The 18,842-nt window shown below is 34.6% G+C and overlaps 1 protein-coding gene across 3 annotated transcripts in view; it reads left to right on the forward strand.

The window, feature by feature from the left end:
* LOC133189964 (myelin regulatory factor-like) overlaps positions 1-12,439 on the forward strand; it is a 69,197-nt gene extending 56,758 nt beyond the window's left edge. For 2 of the 3 annotated variants that reach the window (XM_061325412.1, XM_061325414.1), the window contains 16 exons: positions 185-380; positions 546-622; positions 1,047-1,248; positions 1,474-1,674; positions 3,265-3,489; positions 4,335-4,513; positions 4,599-4,778; positions 5,074-5,163; positions 5,317-5,408; positions 5,820-5,966; positions 7,604-7,668; positions 8,140-8,299; positions 8,820-8,964; positions 9,925-10,024; positions 10,164-10,223; positions 10,321-12,439. In XM_061325412.1, the coding sequence (XP_061181396.1) occupies positions 185-380; positions 546-622; positions 1,047-1,248; positions 1,474-1,674; positions 3,265-3,489; positions 4,335-4,513; positions 4,599-4,778; positions 5,074-5,163; positions 5,317-5,408; positions 5,820-5,966; positions 7,604-7,668; positions 8,140-8,299; positions 8,820-8,964; positions 9,925-10,024; positions 10,164-10,223; positions 10,321-10,428 (2,227 nt within the window). In that variant the 3' untranslated portion in view covers positions 10,429-12,439. Of the gene's footprint in view, positions 1-184; positions 381-545; positions 623-1,046; positions 1,249-1,473; positions 1,675-3,264; positions 3,490-4,334; positions 4,514-4,598; positions 4,779-5,073; positions 5,164-5,316; positions 5,409-5,819; positions 5,967-6,015; positions 6,157-7,603; positions 7,669-8,139; positions 8,300-8,819; positions 8,965-9,924; positions 10,025-10,163; positions 10,224-10,320 lie in introns of all 3 variants that reach the window. The other variant, XM_061325413.1, reaches the window with a different exon arrangement.
* Positions 12,440-18,842: the final 6,403 nt, after the last annotated feature.

Below are 18,842 nucleotides of genomic sequence, written 5' to 3' on the forward strand. Positions count from 1 at the left end.
TCAAAATAGTGCTCAGAGTCAGTTTGCACAACAAACTGGGTTAGATATGATATACTATGCAGATGTAGTAATATTTTTGGATTCTTTGGAAAACCTTTTGTTTAATGATGATATACATGTATTTTGACACATAAAGTGAATAGATAGTACAGTGTGTATAATATTGTACTCTTTGCTGTTGCAGACCACAGCCAAACTTTCGTGTAGATGCAGACAAAGGATTTAACTTTTCGCAGCCTGATGATTCTTTTGTCTGCCAGAAAAAGAACCATTTTCAGGTGACAGTTCACATGCAGGTGTCTGGGGACCCCCGCTATGTCACAACTCCAGAGGGAGTTAAGAAAATCGATGCCTTCTATCTCCATTTTAATGGAATCAAGGTACATAGCAAAGTTAAGGTATATTGTATTTATATTGCATTAAAACAAGCTTTATTTCCAATAAATCAATCTGAAATGGATGGGGCCTGTTGTTGTACTGGTAATTCTTTAAAACAAATTTTTTGAACTAATCTGATGTCTGACTTTTTTACGTCTGTCTTGTAGATGGAATCTCCCACCCAGACTATAAAGGTGGAACAGTCGCAGTCTGACCGCAGCAAGAAACCCTTCAACCCAGTCAGGTAAACCACAATCCCAATTTGTTGTTAGTCATGAAAAAAAAAAATGTCCAGTAAATTCTTCCACAGGTCTGAGAAAATTTTTGGAAAAAATACTGTTTATGCCAATCTTCAAAATGTGTTTTGAGAAATCTGTTTCCCTGTCAAGGATTGTAGAGAGTAAAAATTCAGAATATACACAGTTGCAGTTTTTAGACCAAGACATTATAGTCTTTGTAAATACTTCATTATACCTAATGAAAAATAAACAAAATACTGTATGTTCATATTTAACTGGTAAAATAAAGGTGTAAAAGGGACCACATTATTATACTTAAGTAGAAAATCCTTTGGATTGGATTATCATTCTCTCAGGCAGGTGTACTGAAATCTTCAAATGAATTTTCAAAAGGTGATATTTTATTGCATTGTTGATATTTTGTTGTAGGGTGGACCTAATACCAGAACAGACTAACAAAGTAACAGTAGGAAGGCTTCATTTTAGCGAGACGACCTCCAACAATATGCGTAAGAAGGGTCGCCCCAACCCAGATCAGCGCTATTTTATGCTGGTGGTCACTTTGTATGCTTACAGTGGGGAGTATAAATATATTGTAGCAGCCAGTGTGTCAGAGAAAATCATTGTCAGGGTTAGCATCATCTTTCTTCATAAAAGCATAAATTTGAATCTTTAAGGATAGGACAGTCCCTTTTGAAATCAAATGCAGAGAAATATTGGTAGTTGTGTAGCTCACAGCATTTCTGATACAGTATTTGATAACTGAGATTTCACTGTGCGGTCCTTCTACTCATGTTTCTACTCTTCCTAAATGATATTAGACATTTTTATTAACAATGATTGACTTTTTTTCCAGGCATCAAACCCTGGTCAGTTTGATAATGATATGGATGTAACCTGGCAGAAGGGGCAGACCCCAGACAGTGTGTATCATGTGGGGCGAGTGGGGGTCAACACAGAGCACCCTGAGGAGGCATTAACTGTCCACGGAAACATGAGACTGACCGGTCACCTTCTCCAACCCTCAGATCTCAGGGCCAAGGAAGATCTCAAAGAGGTACACTCAATAACACTCTCTTTTATTCCAGTGGCCACCCCACTCTTGTTGGAACCCTTTTTATTAGAGTTTGTTATGAAAACAGTACTAGACTGTATAATAGCAAAGCCATTTCTGCATTTTGATTTTTTTTCTCATTACAAATTACTGATTAAGTATGTATACTAATTTTAGAGGGATTTATACATTTGATTTATGGGGAGAAATATATTGGTAGAAGCTGTATATACTGTTTGTTTTAATCCCCCCCCCCCTTTTCAAAAGGAAAAAAAAAAGTAAATGTTAATAGTACTTACTGTACACAATATGCCATCAATGTTAGCATAAAACCTACCAGATGTTTACTGTTTACACATATTTTTTACTGTAAATATGACTTGTCATTTTTATTAAGTTCAGATTTTAAGATAAAATAAATACAATATGGCTCAATGATGAAGAAATAAAAGAAATAGATTTCTTAAACAATATGAATATTTAAGTGAAAATAATTAGACCTGTACATGTGTAAGGACAGTCAAAAAACCATTTCTGCGGTTAATACAGCCTTTATCCTCTCAAACAAAAGACAGCCATTATTTTTGACAGCATCATTATTCAAGGATGAAAAATTTCCTTCTAAACAATTTTTCCTGCTGGCAGATAGGTTATGCAAATATTCAAGACAGTATTGTAGGTCAAGTCTGTGTGTCTGTTACGCATGTAGAGTGATAAGATTCGTTTGTGGTTGGTAGTGCAGGCTCTCTATGAAGTAATTCTTCTTGAAGCCATTTATAATTCTTAATGCCAGGTTTTTAGAAGAATTTCTTGGCATATTACATGTCTGCAGATGCTTCAGGCCAAGTGCAATAGTGCATGCATACTTTAATGCCGCTATGTTTTGTGAGAAAGTAAATGTTAAGATAAAAAAAAAATCATATGTAAAATTATTATCTGCTCTGACCTCTCCCCCACTCCTCACACTCTTACGCATTCTTGGAGGTGGACAGATGTATACACAGTCCAATATATGTCTGTGTGTAGGTTTTCTTTGTCGTGCAAATTTTCAAAAGCTGTATTCACAGTGTATTGCGAAGAACGTAATCATTAGAAGATAATTAGTTTGTTTGGAACAGAATTTAAGAATTGTATTTCGTAAAATGATAATAGACAAGTATGAGATTTAGTGGTTCTTGTGCATAGCAAAATTACACAATGAAATTGCAGAAAACACATTAATATTCATAAATGCAAACATCAGTTGTCTTTTTTTTAAATTCAATTAAAGGTTATATAAGCTTGATTAAAGAAAAAATATATGTGTTTTGAGGATTAAAGAAAAAAAATCATTGCAGAAATGCAAATTCAGGTCATAAACAGACACCACATAAAAATCAGACACACACAATCAAATAAAAGTAAATAATAAGTCCTCTTTTGGTACAACATAGAGCACAATATATCCTGTCTCCAAGAGGTACAACAATATGAAAACAATTGAAGGATGAAAAATGTTTTTGTTTTTTTTTAATTTTTTTTTTAAGCTATAAGAGACTTTTCTTTGCCTACTCCCTTCATTAACATTTAACAAATATGACTATTTTTTGGCAGCTGGACTCTAAGGAGCAGCTGAAAAAAGTAGCAGCCATCAAGTTATATAACTACAAGTTCAGCGATGATTTTGCCAATGCCATGGGAATTCCCGAGGACAGTCGGCACGATACAGGGGTCATCGCTCAGGAAATCAAGGAGGTTATCCCAGACGCTGTCAAAGAGGCGGGGGATGTTCCGCTGGAGAACGGAGAAGTTATCAAAGACTTCCTTGTTGTTAATAAGGTACGAACACCTACATACTTTTTGGTACGAACACCTACATACTTTTTGGTACGAACATATACATACTTTTTGGTACGAACACATACATATTCCTAGGTATGAACTCATAAATACTCACTGGTATGAACACATAAATACTCACTGGTATGAACACATAAATACTCATTGGAATGAACACATAAATACTCATTGGTATGAACACATACAGCTTGTAGGTATGAACAAATAAATACTCATAGGTATTTTACACATATATCCCGTTGGTATAAGCACATAAATACTCATTGGTTTGAACACATACATCTCATAGGTATGAACTCGTACATACTTGTAGGATTACTTCATTTAGGGATGGAGAAGATTCTTTGATTCTATATTAAGCATTTGTACAAAAGGGATGAAGTGATACAAGTATCTGCAATCACTTCTGTAACATAATATAATACAGTGTGATATGGTTTCTATAATATTTTATATTTATATCGACATTTTTGTACTCTCTTAAGAACTTTTTTTTAATTTTTAGGATTAAAGATTGAATTAAAAGAACTAATAAAACATCATCTCATAATTAAAAAATAATTTACTTTAGGATAAATCATAAGTATGTATATGTAACAGTTTTGTAAGTCCAGTGTATTTGTCCAATTTAAAGTAAGATACATGATAGTTTTGTGCATCAAAACTTAAGCACACAGTCTAAATAGAGTAAATTTCACTAATAATTTGTGAAATTCCATATCTAATGCAATTGCTTGGTACTACAGAGGAAATTTAAAAAAAAATATACAAGAAATGGATTATTATCCAATTTGACTAAATTTGAATTGTTTCATTGATTGCAGGACAAAATATACATGGAAAATGTTGGAGCTGTCAAAGAACTGTGCAAAGTGACAGGAAATTTAGAAGTTAGAATTGATGAACTGGAAAAAATGAACCAGAAATTATCAAAATTAAAGCGGTATGACAGTGTGAAGTCCACCGTCAGTACAAAATCAACATGTAGTGTTAGTACAATAGGGTACGTAATCAACCTTTATAACAAAAATTTTTAAAGAGAACCAGGTGAAAAGAATTTGCAAATTTTATTATTCTTAATTTGACAGATCATCATCACCCAAGAAATCATCACGAATTTGTAGTCATTCACATCAACATCCATATACATGTAAAAGCAGCCAGAAATACGCAGCCCAGCCACCTCAGAAAGGACACTGTAAAAAAGGTTACTGTAGAAACCGCTATGTCTGCTGGGGAACCATCATCAGCATCGTTATCACCTTCTGGTACATTTCAATTTAACTATAACTCTGAGATAGACTTTATATACAAGGAGAATCTTTCATTCAAGGTCACTTCTCTGATACTGATATGCTTGTTTAAAGATATTTAATAATTGCATCATGTGTACCATGAAAATCAAAAAGTTGAATTGGAAAAAACAAACTTTGTATTGATAAGAAAAATCTGCCCAATCTTCTGTCATCCAGGACAATTCAATAGTTGTTACAAAGCTTATCCTTACAGTGATATGTATTGTAACAATTAATGGTTTTAAGTATTCCATATGTTCCCTTTCAGTTTGGCATCTCTTATGATCTTGTTGATTCTGGAGCAGACCAAAGAACCAAAACACAATCCTCTAAGTCAGAATCTGGCTGGAAATAAGATGTAAGTGAATCTCACAGTTAACAAGGACCCAAATATAAAATCTCTGTTGCTTACAAAATAGTCCTATCAAGAGAATTGTGGTGGAGATTTATACATTATTATCCTTTACCTATATGACATCATGTTGACGGCCTTTTAATTATTTTTTTACAGCCCTTCTACTGATGATGTAGGAGGCAAAACTTCTGTAAAGCCATCAGGGACGACGTTGCCCAGTAAGACGAAGGCTCCAGACACAGGGATGAGTAAGTCGTCAACATGATTAATTTTTAAAAAATTTATTATATAAAATGTAAGAGACATGATTCTGTGATAGCTAGGCAGTTTGAAAAATTAATGTAAATGGACTGAAAACTACTTTAAATCGGTAATTTGTGGGAAATTTAGGTGTAAGATGCATTTGCATCTGATGATGTGTATGCTTTAAGCTGCATTAGTAATGCATGAATTTGTTGTCAATGAGTGTTCAGTAAGCTAGAGAAATTATTTTCCAAACATTTTCTTAAAGTAAATAAGATGCTTCATTTGCATAAAATGTTTTCCTTGCAAAAATTTCCCGCAGTCAATCATTTTCTAATAGAAAATTCCTTTCCTTTGCATCCATTCATGACATTCCATTATTATCACTCAATATAATTTTCCTCCCCCCAACACAGCAGGCACTCCTATCAAACTGGTTACCCACCTCCCACCCTACCCTTCCTGTGACTTTACCACACAGCTTTGTGAGAGAAAATGCTGCCCCCCTCCAGAACAAGAGGATGAACCCCAGACCCTTCCAGTAAATCCCGCTTATAGCATCTGTAAGTATAGTATTTTATACAATTTTTTTTATAAATTCTTTTTCACCAGTTTGGTCTACGATACCGCCTTATCCCCCTTGTGACCCTACTGCTTCACTTTGTGAGAGGCACTGTTGTCCCCCGCCACTGCCCTTTGATGAGGAAGTGGTCACCAGTATGATGGTGATCAGTGGCCATGAAGTCCAGACTAGTAAGTCGGGGGTTTCCCCTTGTCTATTCAACCTGCGGACCAAGAAAGTAAAAGAGAGTAAATGCTAAGCTCTATTAGACAAGTACAGTCAAACTTGTCATAGCGATCACCTTTATCCAGCAGTCACCTGTTCTATGCGGTCATTTTATTTCCTCCCAATGAATTTTCATATATAATGTAACTCTATTAAGCAGTCACCTGCGTAACGCGGTCAGCGGTCATCAAATTTCATGTAAAATCATCGTTTTACCTTGTATATAGTGGCCATTTTGTTCAATCACGTGACCAGATCTAGAGCCAGGTGACTCCCAATTACTGTCACTAATGTAAATAATTAGTCTAGTGTAGCGAGATCATCGAAAAAAATTGGCCTAATTAAAACCATTTAAAATATTGGATAATTTATTTATTCTTTTAACAAAACTCAAACAAGGGTGCTAATGAATGAAATAGTTATCAGGAAAACAAACTTATGAGAATCTTAGATTATAGAATTGGAATCTGATTTAAAAAATTTCTGAGTGATATTTTAAAAAAGAAACGCATTCTAATTTATCTATTAATGGCTACAATATTAAGGTGTTTCCTAATTATTAGTTCACGTTTGGCATGCCCAACTCCAATAGATGTTATTGTGTAAATGCATGTAGAAACCCTAATTAACTGTTTTGTATACACAATGTGTCCTGATTATCTCGTGATTTTCACCTATGTAAGACGACCGTTAGGATTAGTCACTCTTCACTGCTCACAACACCTGTGAATTTGATATCAATTTGTATTGTGCACTGCTTGGATCAACTAAGAGTACATATGACTTTTCTGTTTATTATGCAATGATTTATGTATTTTTAAACATACAATTGTTAAGTTTAATATGTAACTAAACATGTTTTTTTTAAGATGCAGTTTAGATAAAAATACATCATATTTAATTCATGACATTACGTGATAATTTCTTATAATAATGGAAAGTTTTGTAGTTGTTTGGACGGAGGATAATGCAATGCCCTATTAGACTCAATATATTTTTGTTGGAGTCATCAAATTTAGCTTGAACTTAATCTTGAGGCATACTATTTAAAATTTATTAAAAAAAAAAAAATGTTAGTGAGACCATTGATGTCTTATAAACATCTTTCTTAAATATTCTATGATGTAGTATTGTAAAACACAGAACTTACATAAATTGGAAAAGAATTTTTCTTGAAAAAGATGAACCTCTATTCAAAGGTCACCTCTCTTTAAAGGTCACTTTTAATGATTCCCGCAGGTGACTGCTTAATACAGGTTTGACTGTACATACACTTGCTGTTTTTAAGTCATATTGTTTACTTCATCTTTTCAATTTGCTGTATCAGATGTAATAATTTTTGTTTTATATTCAAAGTGTTTGATTTTTTGTACAAGGATTAATTTGACACCAGACTGTGTTTGTTTATTATAGTTACCCCTCCTGCACCCTCTATCATGCCACGGCCGACAACGGAGAGTCCGGAGGTTGTCATCAATGTAAGTCTCCTTCACTACAATCTAGCATTAATGTCATGTGCTTTGTTGATTTGTAGCTGCTTACTAATAAAGAACAAATTTCTTGGTTATATAGGTTAATATGTGGTGTATACATGTGATTTGGAAATGGGAAAAATCTTAATTGAAAAAAAAAATTAAAAATCCTAGAAAATTATCAGAAATTGACTTATTGCAGGGGTTTGTAATTCTTGCCTTATTTGCAGGGGTTTGCAAATCATAAATGGAACATTTATGTACTAAAATTTGACTATGAATAAAAACAAGAAAAATAAGTAAATTTTCAACTATTTTTTCCCTAGACATTAAGTCCAGACTTAATAAGTATGGGTTTGTAAATCTTGCTTTATTTGCAGGGTTTGCAAATCATAAATGGAACATATTTGTGCTAAAATTTGAATATGAATAAATACAAGAATAATAAGTAAATTTTCCTTTATTTTTTTTCCCTAGACATTAAGTCCAAAGACGGATGACCCTGAGTTGATCAACTTGATTAACAATAACGAGTCCAACATGATACCTGAGGTTAAACAACAGGATCAACCTGGTGATGTGGACTCCAACGCTCTAAAAGTGGTTCACTTCCGACAGCGCCGCAGTGTTCCACAAGGTAAGGTGGTTACAGCCAGGATTTGACATTAGATACCTAGTCTATTTAATGAGTGGGAACTCACTGAGAATTCTTTATGAACATTCATTAAGTTCAATCAAGCAAAGATTCATGAACTATGAACATAATTAAAGATTCAGAAGGTTGACTCTCTTTAACACACCAAAATAAATCATGTTGGTTTACATGGTATATATTCATAATATGAATATATAACCATGTACTGGAAAATGTACAGTATACTTTGAACATGAAAATTTGTGTGGGGGTGGGTGGAGGGGGGCTAATTATTACTAAATATGTGAGAAGAAATCATTAGTGGAAATATTTTTCATATGACTATAATTCATTTATAATTATATGTATCTTATTCAGCATTTACAATATATTAAGTAAACCCCCCACCCCACCCCTACATATTGTTAGTGCTGCTGAATTACCTATAACATTAATGCATAAATATCCATATTTACAGTCACTCATGTGTAATATTCATGCTTCATATATTTGTACTTTGCAGAAGACTTACACACAAATATCTTCATCAAGGAGATCAATGTAACAATTACAGAAGAGCATTGCACAGCCTGTACACCAACAAATAAAGTGTTCCGGCTCAAACTCAGCCAGTACTTCTCCTATGATTTGATCACCTTCAAGTTCCTGTAAGTTCTAACAAAAATTTGAATTTTGATTGATTTTTCAAAGAAATGGTAATTTGAGGGATTAAGGTTATTTCTGAATGCCAGGCATAACCATTTTGTGACTTAGTGAACTTGTTATAATTCTATCACATGAGTATAGGTGTATCATTAGTATCTCAGGCATATAATAGCAGCTCAGGTATATTGAGCAGGTCAGGATGTGTCATAACATGTCAGGCACATAGTAGTCTAGGCTTATCAAATAGCTCAGGCAATTCCAAGCAGCTCAGGTATATAGCAGATTTGAAATGTCATAGCAGCTCAGGCATATCATAGCAGGTCATGCATGTCTTAGCAGTTCAGCTACGTATGTATATAGCAGATTTTACATGTCATAGAAGCTCATGCATGTTTTAGCAGGTCATACTTGACATGTCATAGGTAAGTCATAGCAGTTCAGACATGCCATAGCATATTTCACTTGTCATAGTAACCCAGGCGTGTCATAGCAGCTCAGACATGTCTTAGCAATTCAGGGTTGCGATGGCAGTTCAGGCATGTCATACATGTAGCAGCTCTGCAGACTTGTTAAGCAGCTCAGATTTGTCTGAAACATGGAGTTCAATTGTCTTAATGACAGGAGAGATATTACATGTATTATAATATCATCTATTTAACAACTGCTGCATTTTATGTTTTCAAATGAAGATGGATACCAAAGTTTATATTGTGTCTTTTTATAAAAATGTAATTCAGGTGAAATTTATTCATACATGTGCATGCATGCTTTCTAAGTGATGGCTTATTGAGGTAAAGGTAAATAGATCTTAGTACTTTTACATTCATTTGATGTGTTGTATCAGCTTGTTAGATTGAATGTCCAAATTTGTTGCATTATACAATTGTAAGAAATATTCCAAACATCTATTAATTTCTTCATTAAATTTTCTTCATTAATAAAATGTTGAAATCTGTTTGTAGGACATCAGAGCAATCCTCAGCAACGCTTTGTTATAACCACACATCAAGGAACTGTAACCCAAATGTTCCTGGAGAAATGAGAGCAGGAGTACCAAACGAGGTCAGGAAAAAATAAATCTATTAATTTAATTATCATTTATACTTTATTACTGTATATTTAATGTAAGGTCATAATTTGGAGAGCAAATAAAATGTTTTTGTTGTGAAAATTTTAAATTCATGTATTCTTTCTTTTACAGTGGCAAATTCCCATTGGAAAGTATTTTAGCAGTGCGTTTAAATTTCGAGTGTCTCACAAGGTTTGTATTAGGTGTATTTTCATTTGATCTATGGCCAGTGATTTTTTATTTGCATATTTCATAAAGCAAATTGACCGCAATTTGCATTTACTTTCAGGCTGCTAAGCAGAATGTCTGCAAGAAACAGGCCAGTGAAAATGTAGAGTCCTTGGAATATGTTGAATATATCCTGTATTTTGATAGAACTTGTGAAAACATGGATTAAAGAAATGGATTGTGTCATCTAAGAAACTGCTTTATCATCAGTACTCGGCCATAATCTTGTTGCCATGGCCTTGACCTCATTCATAGCCTCATGTCAACCATTGATCTCTTGTGTACTGGTGAATGATCAAAGATGCATCACTTACTTTCATTTTCATATGTGCTTTACAGATTCGTTCTATTTTTAGGTTTTCCATTATTCATCATGCCTTGTTAACTTTATCAAAATATATATATATATATATACATATATATATCTCATTGTTCTTGTTATATATGTTATTTATTGTATATAATGACGCGTCTTCATCGATGTAGACTTTATTTTAATACCCTATCATCCATAGTGTATTTAATCCATCTGTGGAAGATGGATCAGACTAAATGGCAATATCACAGAAGGAAATTCTCATTTTGCACAGATTTACAGCAAAGGATATACTTAAGGACTTTGTTTGCAGTATTTTTATTTAGGCTTTACATAACTCTGTGTGCTTTGTGATGATCCACTCAATCTATGGGTGGGAAAAAAGCCTTGATTGCAATGAATTTTATATTTGTAATTATATTACTTCTTAACTAAGTGGATGGATCAATGAAATGAATTTTTTAGAAGAAAATCATTGTTTGACGATTGTCTCTGTATTTTTTTTCTTCTTTTTTTGAAGTGCTACACATTTTTTATCAGTATTTGTTTTACTCGGTCCATTTACTTGTCTGTTTATAGACATTCTTCGTAAATTATAATGACTTGAGATTTTCTAGAATTATGAGATTTCTAGAATTATGAGATTTTAAAAATGTTTTTAAATCAAAACTTGAGATGAATTTACATGCAATAAAATATAAACTTTTTATCAGACCATATAAAAAGTTTTGATGGTGATTTTAAGTTTATATGGTCTACTAGCCCAAGTGCAAATTGATGAAAATAAAATTCTGAAGGATTTTATTGATATTAAATAATATGATACTCCAAATCTTTCCAACAACAAATAGCATAATTAAAGAGAATATACTCGTTTTCAATGTTTATTGCCAAAGAGATTTTACATCAAGAACAATTCATCGGTGTAGACATCCTTGGTTTTTGTGGTTTTATTCATTGCCTCCCTTTGTTCAAGGGAGATTATATTTGCTGAAAAGACAGTGTTAGATGATGCTACTTCATTATTCTTTATAAGATGGTGTTATTACAATGTTATCTTCCAAAATAGGAATAAACATGCATTCCAAATAATATTTCTTTACTTATATTTTTTATGGACTTTGTTTTATTTTATTTTCTGACATTATTTTGTAGTTTATTGGACTATACTGCTCTTCTGTAAACAAGCATTCCAATTATCTACAGGTGCCTTGCTACACTGCAAATTCTCTACACTATGCATGTGATTTGACTTGTTAAAAGAAGAATATAATATGATATGCACAATTGTTTAATTTTGTCTATGTTAATTTTTGCATTTTCATTTGTATATATGTCTTTCAGTTGTGTAATTATCATCGCCTATTATATCAAACATTGTAGATGACCAGTTTTTGTCAAACAATCGCCATTTTCTTTGTCAGTATAACACTCTTGTAGTATTTTGTTCTGTTAGAGGTAGATTTATTATCAAGAACTATATATTTGATTCATTAAACTTGAACATTGCTGTTTACAGTGGACAGGAAGTTGTCAGAATAATTTTTTTAGGAGTTAAATTCCCTTTTTACAATTTTCCATATTAGTTTGTCAGTTTGCAAATGGTGGAAGACATTTAAGATTTATATATAAATATATATATAAATATATATTACTAATTAAAACTTACAGTTGATGTTAGAGCCCGAGATTACACTTACAGATCAAACTGCTGTTTTACTGGAGTGAATTGTTTATGATCTGGAAAACTTTACACATTTTGATAATGAATAATTCATATTTTGTAGGTATTTCATGGTCAAGTTTCATATTTTAATGTAAATCAGCCTATGAGAAAACAATAAAGTTCATAAAAATATCAGGAGTATATGTGTTCATCTTTGTTTTAGAGACTTGATATACACTCATTCTGGCTTTTTTCTTAATGTTTTCCATCCCTAATGGTGCTAATTCTCTATCCTTAAATGTCCATCATGTACATAATACTCTGATATTAATTTAAAGCATTTTACAGAAAGGGATTTAACAAGAGAAAGTTTCAAAAATGTTATTAACTAAGCAGTAATTAATCAAAGATTGCACTGAAGTCTATGGGGACAAGCGATTTTTTTTTTAATAAAAATTCAAATAAGAAGAATATCAATAAATACTGTGGTTGAAGGATGCATTAAAACATTAGATATAGAATGACAATTGAAAACAATTTTTTTTACCGGATAAGTTTTTTTTAAAAACAGAGGGAGATAACTCTTACCGAAATTCAAGGTCATAAATTAGGACACATATCCCAACCTTACATACTAATAGTAATAAATAGGAATTATATGTCTAAATGTACCGAGTATTCAACCCATACACATCTGTTATGTATTCAATTTCATTGAATCTGTTGCTATTAGGGATGGAATACCTTAACCTTACCCACATATCATATGAGAATACTTCAACAGGGTTGCACTCAAGATTGTGGCAGTAATAGCCTAGATGCTAGAGTAGATTACGTACCTTATGAATTAGTGCTAATTATCTCTACATAGCAGTTAGGTGTGTTGTTCAAGATCACAGTTCTACGAGATAATCAAGTGGGCACAGAATCTGAGGTCATTTGTAAAATGAAGGCTCAGATTATAGGTCATGAGTTACAAAGCCTGTAACAACTTGTACACATGAGCACAAAGAAGCAGCAGTTACGACATACTTAAACAATAAAATACTTCCTTTATACTGGGATGGACAGTTGCAACATTGTAGAAAAAAGTGCACCAACACTGCTCATGATACGCCCATCAAATATTGTTTATCATATCAAACAGACAAGGGTGTATAGAAGAAAATCATGTCAACCTTGGTAATGATTTCAAAGGGTTTTTCCCATTCTTAATGTGTGATGGGCATTTCCTATGGTGTAGTTATATCATAGTGTAAAATTGACCCTCTGATATATTTTCTATTTTTAGTATAAATTTAGTATAAATTTATTATCAATTTCAAATTATTTTTATTTCATTAATTTTTATTTACCAGTTGGTATTTTTATTTACTGCAATAAAATTCATGGCTTTGGATTTAGAAGAAATAATAACTTGAGGCCCTTTGTCAGTTTTCTTGAGAAAAGTTGTGAAATCAATTAGTGTCATCCTTTCGTGTAAAATCTGTGCTTTTCTTAGTTTTCCGCAAATGGAACTTTGTTTTCTTAATTACTTAAATTCTATTTTGCCGTAATGCCCTATTGTTAATCTTCCGTTTGATGTCGAGTATGAGTCGTTTTAGATTAACGCCCTTTTGTAATAATTAGTGGCAAGAATAACTCAACACCTGGACAGGGGACGCTATCGGGTTTTTGTCCGATCACTTTTGCGACGGACATTCACGAATAAACAGCTTTAATTTTAAGACTGTCTCCTGTCCTGTTTTTCAGGTAATGTAGATTTACTTTGTACTTTGTATTTTCCTTTATTTTCATTTTTATATTTTGTCTAATAGTTCATGTTGATAAACTAGTACATGTTAGTAAAAATCTCATACTTACAAAATGTTATTTTTCACAAATCTGAAGTTAAACATATGTTGTATTTAATGTTTGAAAGTATGTGTCAGGAAACCAAATTACATGTATAAAGTGAAGTTTTAGTATTAGAATAATAGAGTTTTTCGAAAGAAGTCATTTTGTCGAATTTACAGTGTTTTGGACTTTCCGGATATTTAGCATCTATTTTGTACTGGTTTTCTATTTAGTATTCAAAACATTGTTGTACAAGTAAACGCACAGTCGATTTTACTGTTCTACTCTATTAATTGTTTGTAAAAAGGAAAAATGCTGAAAGTATCTATGTAAGTAAACATGTTCTTATGATGCATAACTATTATACATGCTGTAGGTGTTGATTGTTTGTAAAATCATGTGCAAGACTAGTAGGATGAAGCTTAGTACATGTGCACTTGTAGTCAATGACCGAATATGGTAAATGTACTAGGTTCTTCTGTAAATGTGTTTATTTAGTAGATTAGGGTTTCTTTGTATGTTTGTCCATTAGGACCCCCCCCCCCTTTTGTATGACCGGAAGTCAGAATCTCTATACAGGAAGTAGACTCATTGTAAACAATAACATGTGAATTTTCTATTTTTGGTCTATTCCTTTCATACCCCTCTCATAGCCAAGTAAATGTTTTACAAGCTAATTCTCCCAATTGATATTAAATATATATTTTTATTTTAACTCATTTATTTTTATAATGAAGATATTCAGTAGACATGTTATAATACCTGTAATGAATTGTGTGTGCATGAGATGATGTTTAATTAACACATGTTCTTATTTGTGGCATTATCTCACACTTTCATTTTAATTATACAGAGTATCATTGTTTTTATATCTTTTATTATGATTGTAAATGATCACTTTTGCGACGGACATTCACGAATAAACAGCTTTAATTTTAAGACTGTCTCCTGTCCTGTTTTTCAGGTTTAGAAATCTTAGTTATCACTACAGTCCCCAAAACACGGTGATAAGTTGGTGCAGACATCCTAATAGTCCCGGATGAAAGAGAATAGACCACAGAACTACAACCTGAGGCCGCGGAGCCCAAGCTTCATTAATACATCGAAGTCATCAGAGACAGAACAAGAACCTACCAACACAGAGTCTACTGTCGCTGAGTCCCAGCATCAACAGACAACTACGTCAGACAACGCTGCTGGAATTCTTATTGAAACAGGGGCATATCATTCAACAGAGGAAGCAGATGATCAGCAAGTGAGTGATGACCTACCTTTAACACCATCATCAACTCAACCTTCTGAGGAATCACTTAACCATCATCAAGACATCATAACAGAATCTTCCGAGGAATCTCAGAATCCTCATCACAGTGTTGAACAATTCAACAACAGCATACAAGCTGACATTCCTGAAGAAAATATAACTCCTCTTCAACCTACCATTATGACGACCTCTCAGCCAAACAAGTTTAACGGAAGTGAGTCACCATGCATTTGGCTATCAAAATTAACTGCATGGCAGAAATTTAACAAACTCACAGACAATGCAGTGCTGGAATACATTCCCTGCTTGCTGGACGGAAGTGCAGGAACCTGGTTCCAGACCCTAAACCCTGCTCAATACCAGACTTTGCAAGGATTTAAAGACCTTCTAAGTGAGAGATACAAGCCAGCATCATACAAGATGGCCATGCTTGGCATTAAGCAAGAATCTGGAGAAACTTGCGAGAAATACCTTGAAAGAGCTGAGCGCCTTGCCCTGGCACACCATGATCTTGATGAGGCCTACAAGGTGCAATTCATTGCAAACGGCTTGATTAGCAACATCAGAGGAAGAGTTCTTGCCAGAGAACCCCAAACATTTCAAGCTCTTCGCAGAGACATTTCCTTAGTTCAATTAGAACTTGGTTGTGATCAACAGGTGTCATTTGTGACGAACAATTCATCATTTGATTTAAGTGAATTGACAAAATCAATTAACTCACATATTGAACAAACAGTTACTGCACAAATCAGTGCGTTAGCTGATCAACTCCATGAAAGACCTAGGTACTCCTACCGAGAGGAATGCCCAGCAGTTAACCATGCACATTCTTGTTGTGATCACCACAGAGATCCACCTCGCTGTGACCATTATCGGGATCATTCCAGAGAACGTCACCATGGTTACGACACACGCTACAGGGATCATTCGAGAGAGCGTCAACACAGTCAGGACTCTCGTTACAGAGATCAGTCTAGAGACCGCACACATTACCGTGACAGTTCCAGAGAGCGTGAGCCAAGTCAACAGTACCACAACGAGGACAGGTCCAGAAAGTCCAGACATCACGACTCCCAAGGATCGAGGAACTGGAACCGACGTGACCAGACCCCCAAACGTCACCACGATGAAAGAAGAGAGTGTGTGGGTGGAAGTCAGAAGTGCAGAGGTTGTGGTGGTAAGTCATGCCCAGATAGAAAAAAATGCCCAGCCTTTAACTCTCAGTGCAGTAATTGTAACAATTTTCACCACTACAGCTCAGTGTGCACAAAACCTAAAACACAAGCTAAGCACTATCATAGACAAACACCTTCTAGTAGACAAAACACTAATACTAAAAGATAGGGATTCGTGCCTGTCCCCAAAAAGGATAGGCAACACTGTACTAAACATCAATCAACTTCCCCAGCATCCTCAGTTCACTACGAACCTTCAACTAACAAATCTTTGTCTAGTGCTAACAAAATTCAAAAAGCTAATTTCTCAAAACACCAAGCAACAACTAACCCTTCTTTGCCCAGTAGTGCTAACAAACGTCTAAAACACCATTCAGCTAAAACAAAAGCAGCAACATCAGCTAGAAGTGTCAATTTAATTATGCCAGTGGAAAAGAACACAGTAAGCATTTCAGTTTTTGGAATTCCAATCAAAGCATTAGTTGACACAGGAGCCAGCATTTCCTGTTTAAGTGCTCACCTTTTGCCAAAACTTGGTCTGAACCATAAGGAACTAGAACCATCTGACATTAGAGATGCTGTCGCAGTCGGTGGCGAACGACATGCTAGCCTTGGTGCTATAACCCTCCCAGTGTCATTCAATGGACCAATCATACCCCAAAGATTCCATGTCTTCAGATCATTTCATCAACCACTTATTCTTGGACTGGATTTCCTACAAGCCAACGATGGAATTTTCAACACAGAAAACAACACTCTTTATGTGCGCGACTCTGAAAGTACAACATATGCAATTGATACAAATACAGGATGTGCTAAAGTGTCCAGATACACGATCTTACCAAAACATTCTGTGACTTCACTACAAGTGTTTGTGTCGAACGTGCCTAAAAATTCATGTGTACTATTGGAACCCATTTCAAAACTACCATCCCTGAAACTCGCTGGTGCAAAATCACTGGTGGACACTAAAAACAACAAAGCCTTCATTCAAATTATGAATCCAACTAACAAAACCATCAGACTCAAAGCAACTACTGTGATTGCAACTGCAGCTGTTGTTGATCCTGACACAGTGTTCACCATGGATACCCCCAGGCAAAAGAAAGTGTCAACAATAAACACTGCTCAAGAACCAATCAACATCAACCTAGACCATGCAGACCTACAAGAAGATCAGAAACAGTTACTCTTGACATTCTTAAACAAACACAGATCTGTTTTCGCCACAAATCTTCAAGAACTAGGTCAAGCCAAAACCCAACCACATCGCATAGAAACAGGTGATGCCTTACCAATTAGACAACGGTTTTACAGACAATCACCCCAAACAAATGCGGAAATGAATCGCCAACTACAAGAAATGTTAGATTCAGATATTATTGAAGAATCAGACTCCATGTGGCAGAGCCCTGTAGTAATGGTGAAGAAGAAGAATGGCCAACTACGGTTTGCTGTGGATTACCGGAAACTCAATGCTGTCACCAAGCAGTTTACCTTCCCCCTGCCTAGATTAGAGGATGTGTTTGACACAATTGGTACCACACAAGCCAAATTCTTCTCAACATTGGACCTTGCTTCAGGATTCTGGCAAATACCCATGGATGATGAGACCAAACATAAGTCAGCATTTGTTACCCCTACTGGTGTGTACCAATGGAAGAGAATGCCATTCGGTCTAGTAAACGCACCTGCCAGCTTCCAGGCACTGATGACCCATGTTCTACGTGGACTTAATTGGAAAACATGCCTTGTGTATGTGGACGACATTCTGGTCTTTTCCAATTCCTTCACAGATCATTTAAAACACCTTGATGAAATCTTCAGTCGCCTCCAATCAGCCGGCCTAACCCTTAAACCCAGTAAATGCTACTTTGCACTTCCAGAAGTTAAATACCTTGGACATATTTTGACAAAAGATGGCATCAAAGTAGATTTGTCAAAAACAGATGCTGTTCAGTCCTTTCCAACTCCAAAGAACCAAAAGGAACTAAGATCATTCCTAGGACTATGTAACTATTATCGGAGATTTGTAAAAGGATACAGCAAAATCACAAGTCCACTATCAAGTTTGCTGTCCAAAGATAAGGAATTTACATGGACTCAAGAATGCCAAAATGCCTTTGAAAAGCTCAAAACCTTGTTAACAACACCACCTGTCTTGGCCTATCCAGACCACACACGTCCATTCTCACTAACAACAGATGCTTCCGGCACAGCCATAGGCTATATCCTTGGACAACGTGACAAATATGGAAAGGACCGAGTCATAGCATATGGTGGACGATCATTAAACAAACATGAAAGAAAATACCCTATATCTGAA

This window comes from Saccostrea echinata, unplaced genomic scaffold (genome assembly GCF_033153115.1).
Source record: "Saccostrea echinata isolate AGI-Se365-2 ecotype Australia unplaced genomic scaffold, CSIRO_AGI_Sech_v1 ptg000020l, whole genome shotgun sequence".
In the NCBI taxonomy this organism is placed as follows: Eukaryota; Metazoa; Mollusca; class Bivalvia; order Ostreida; family Ostreidae; genus Saccostrea; species Saccostrea echinata.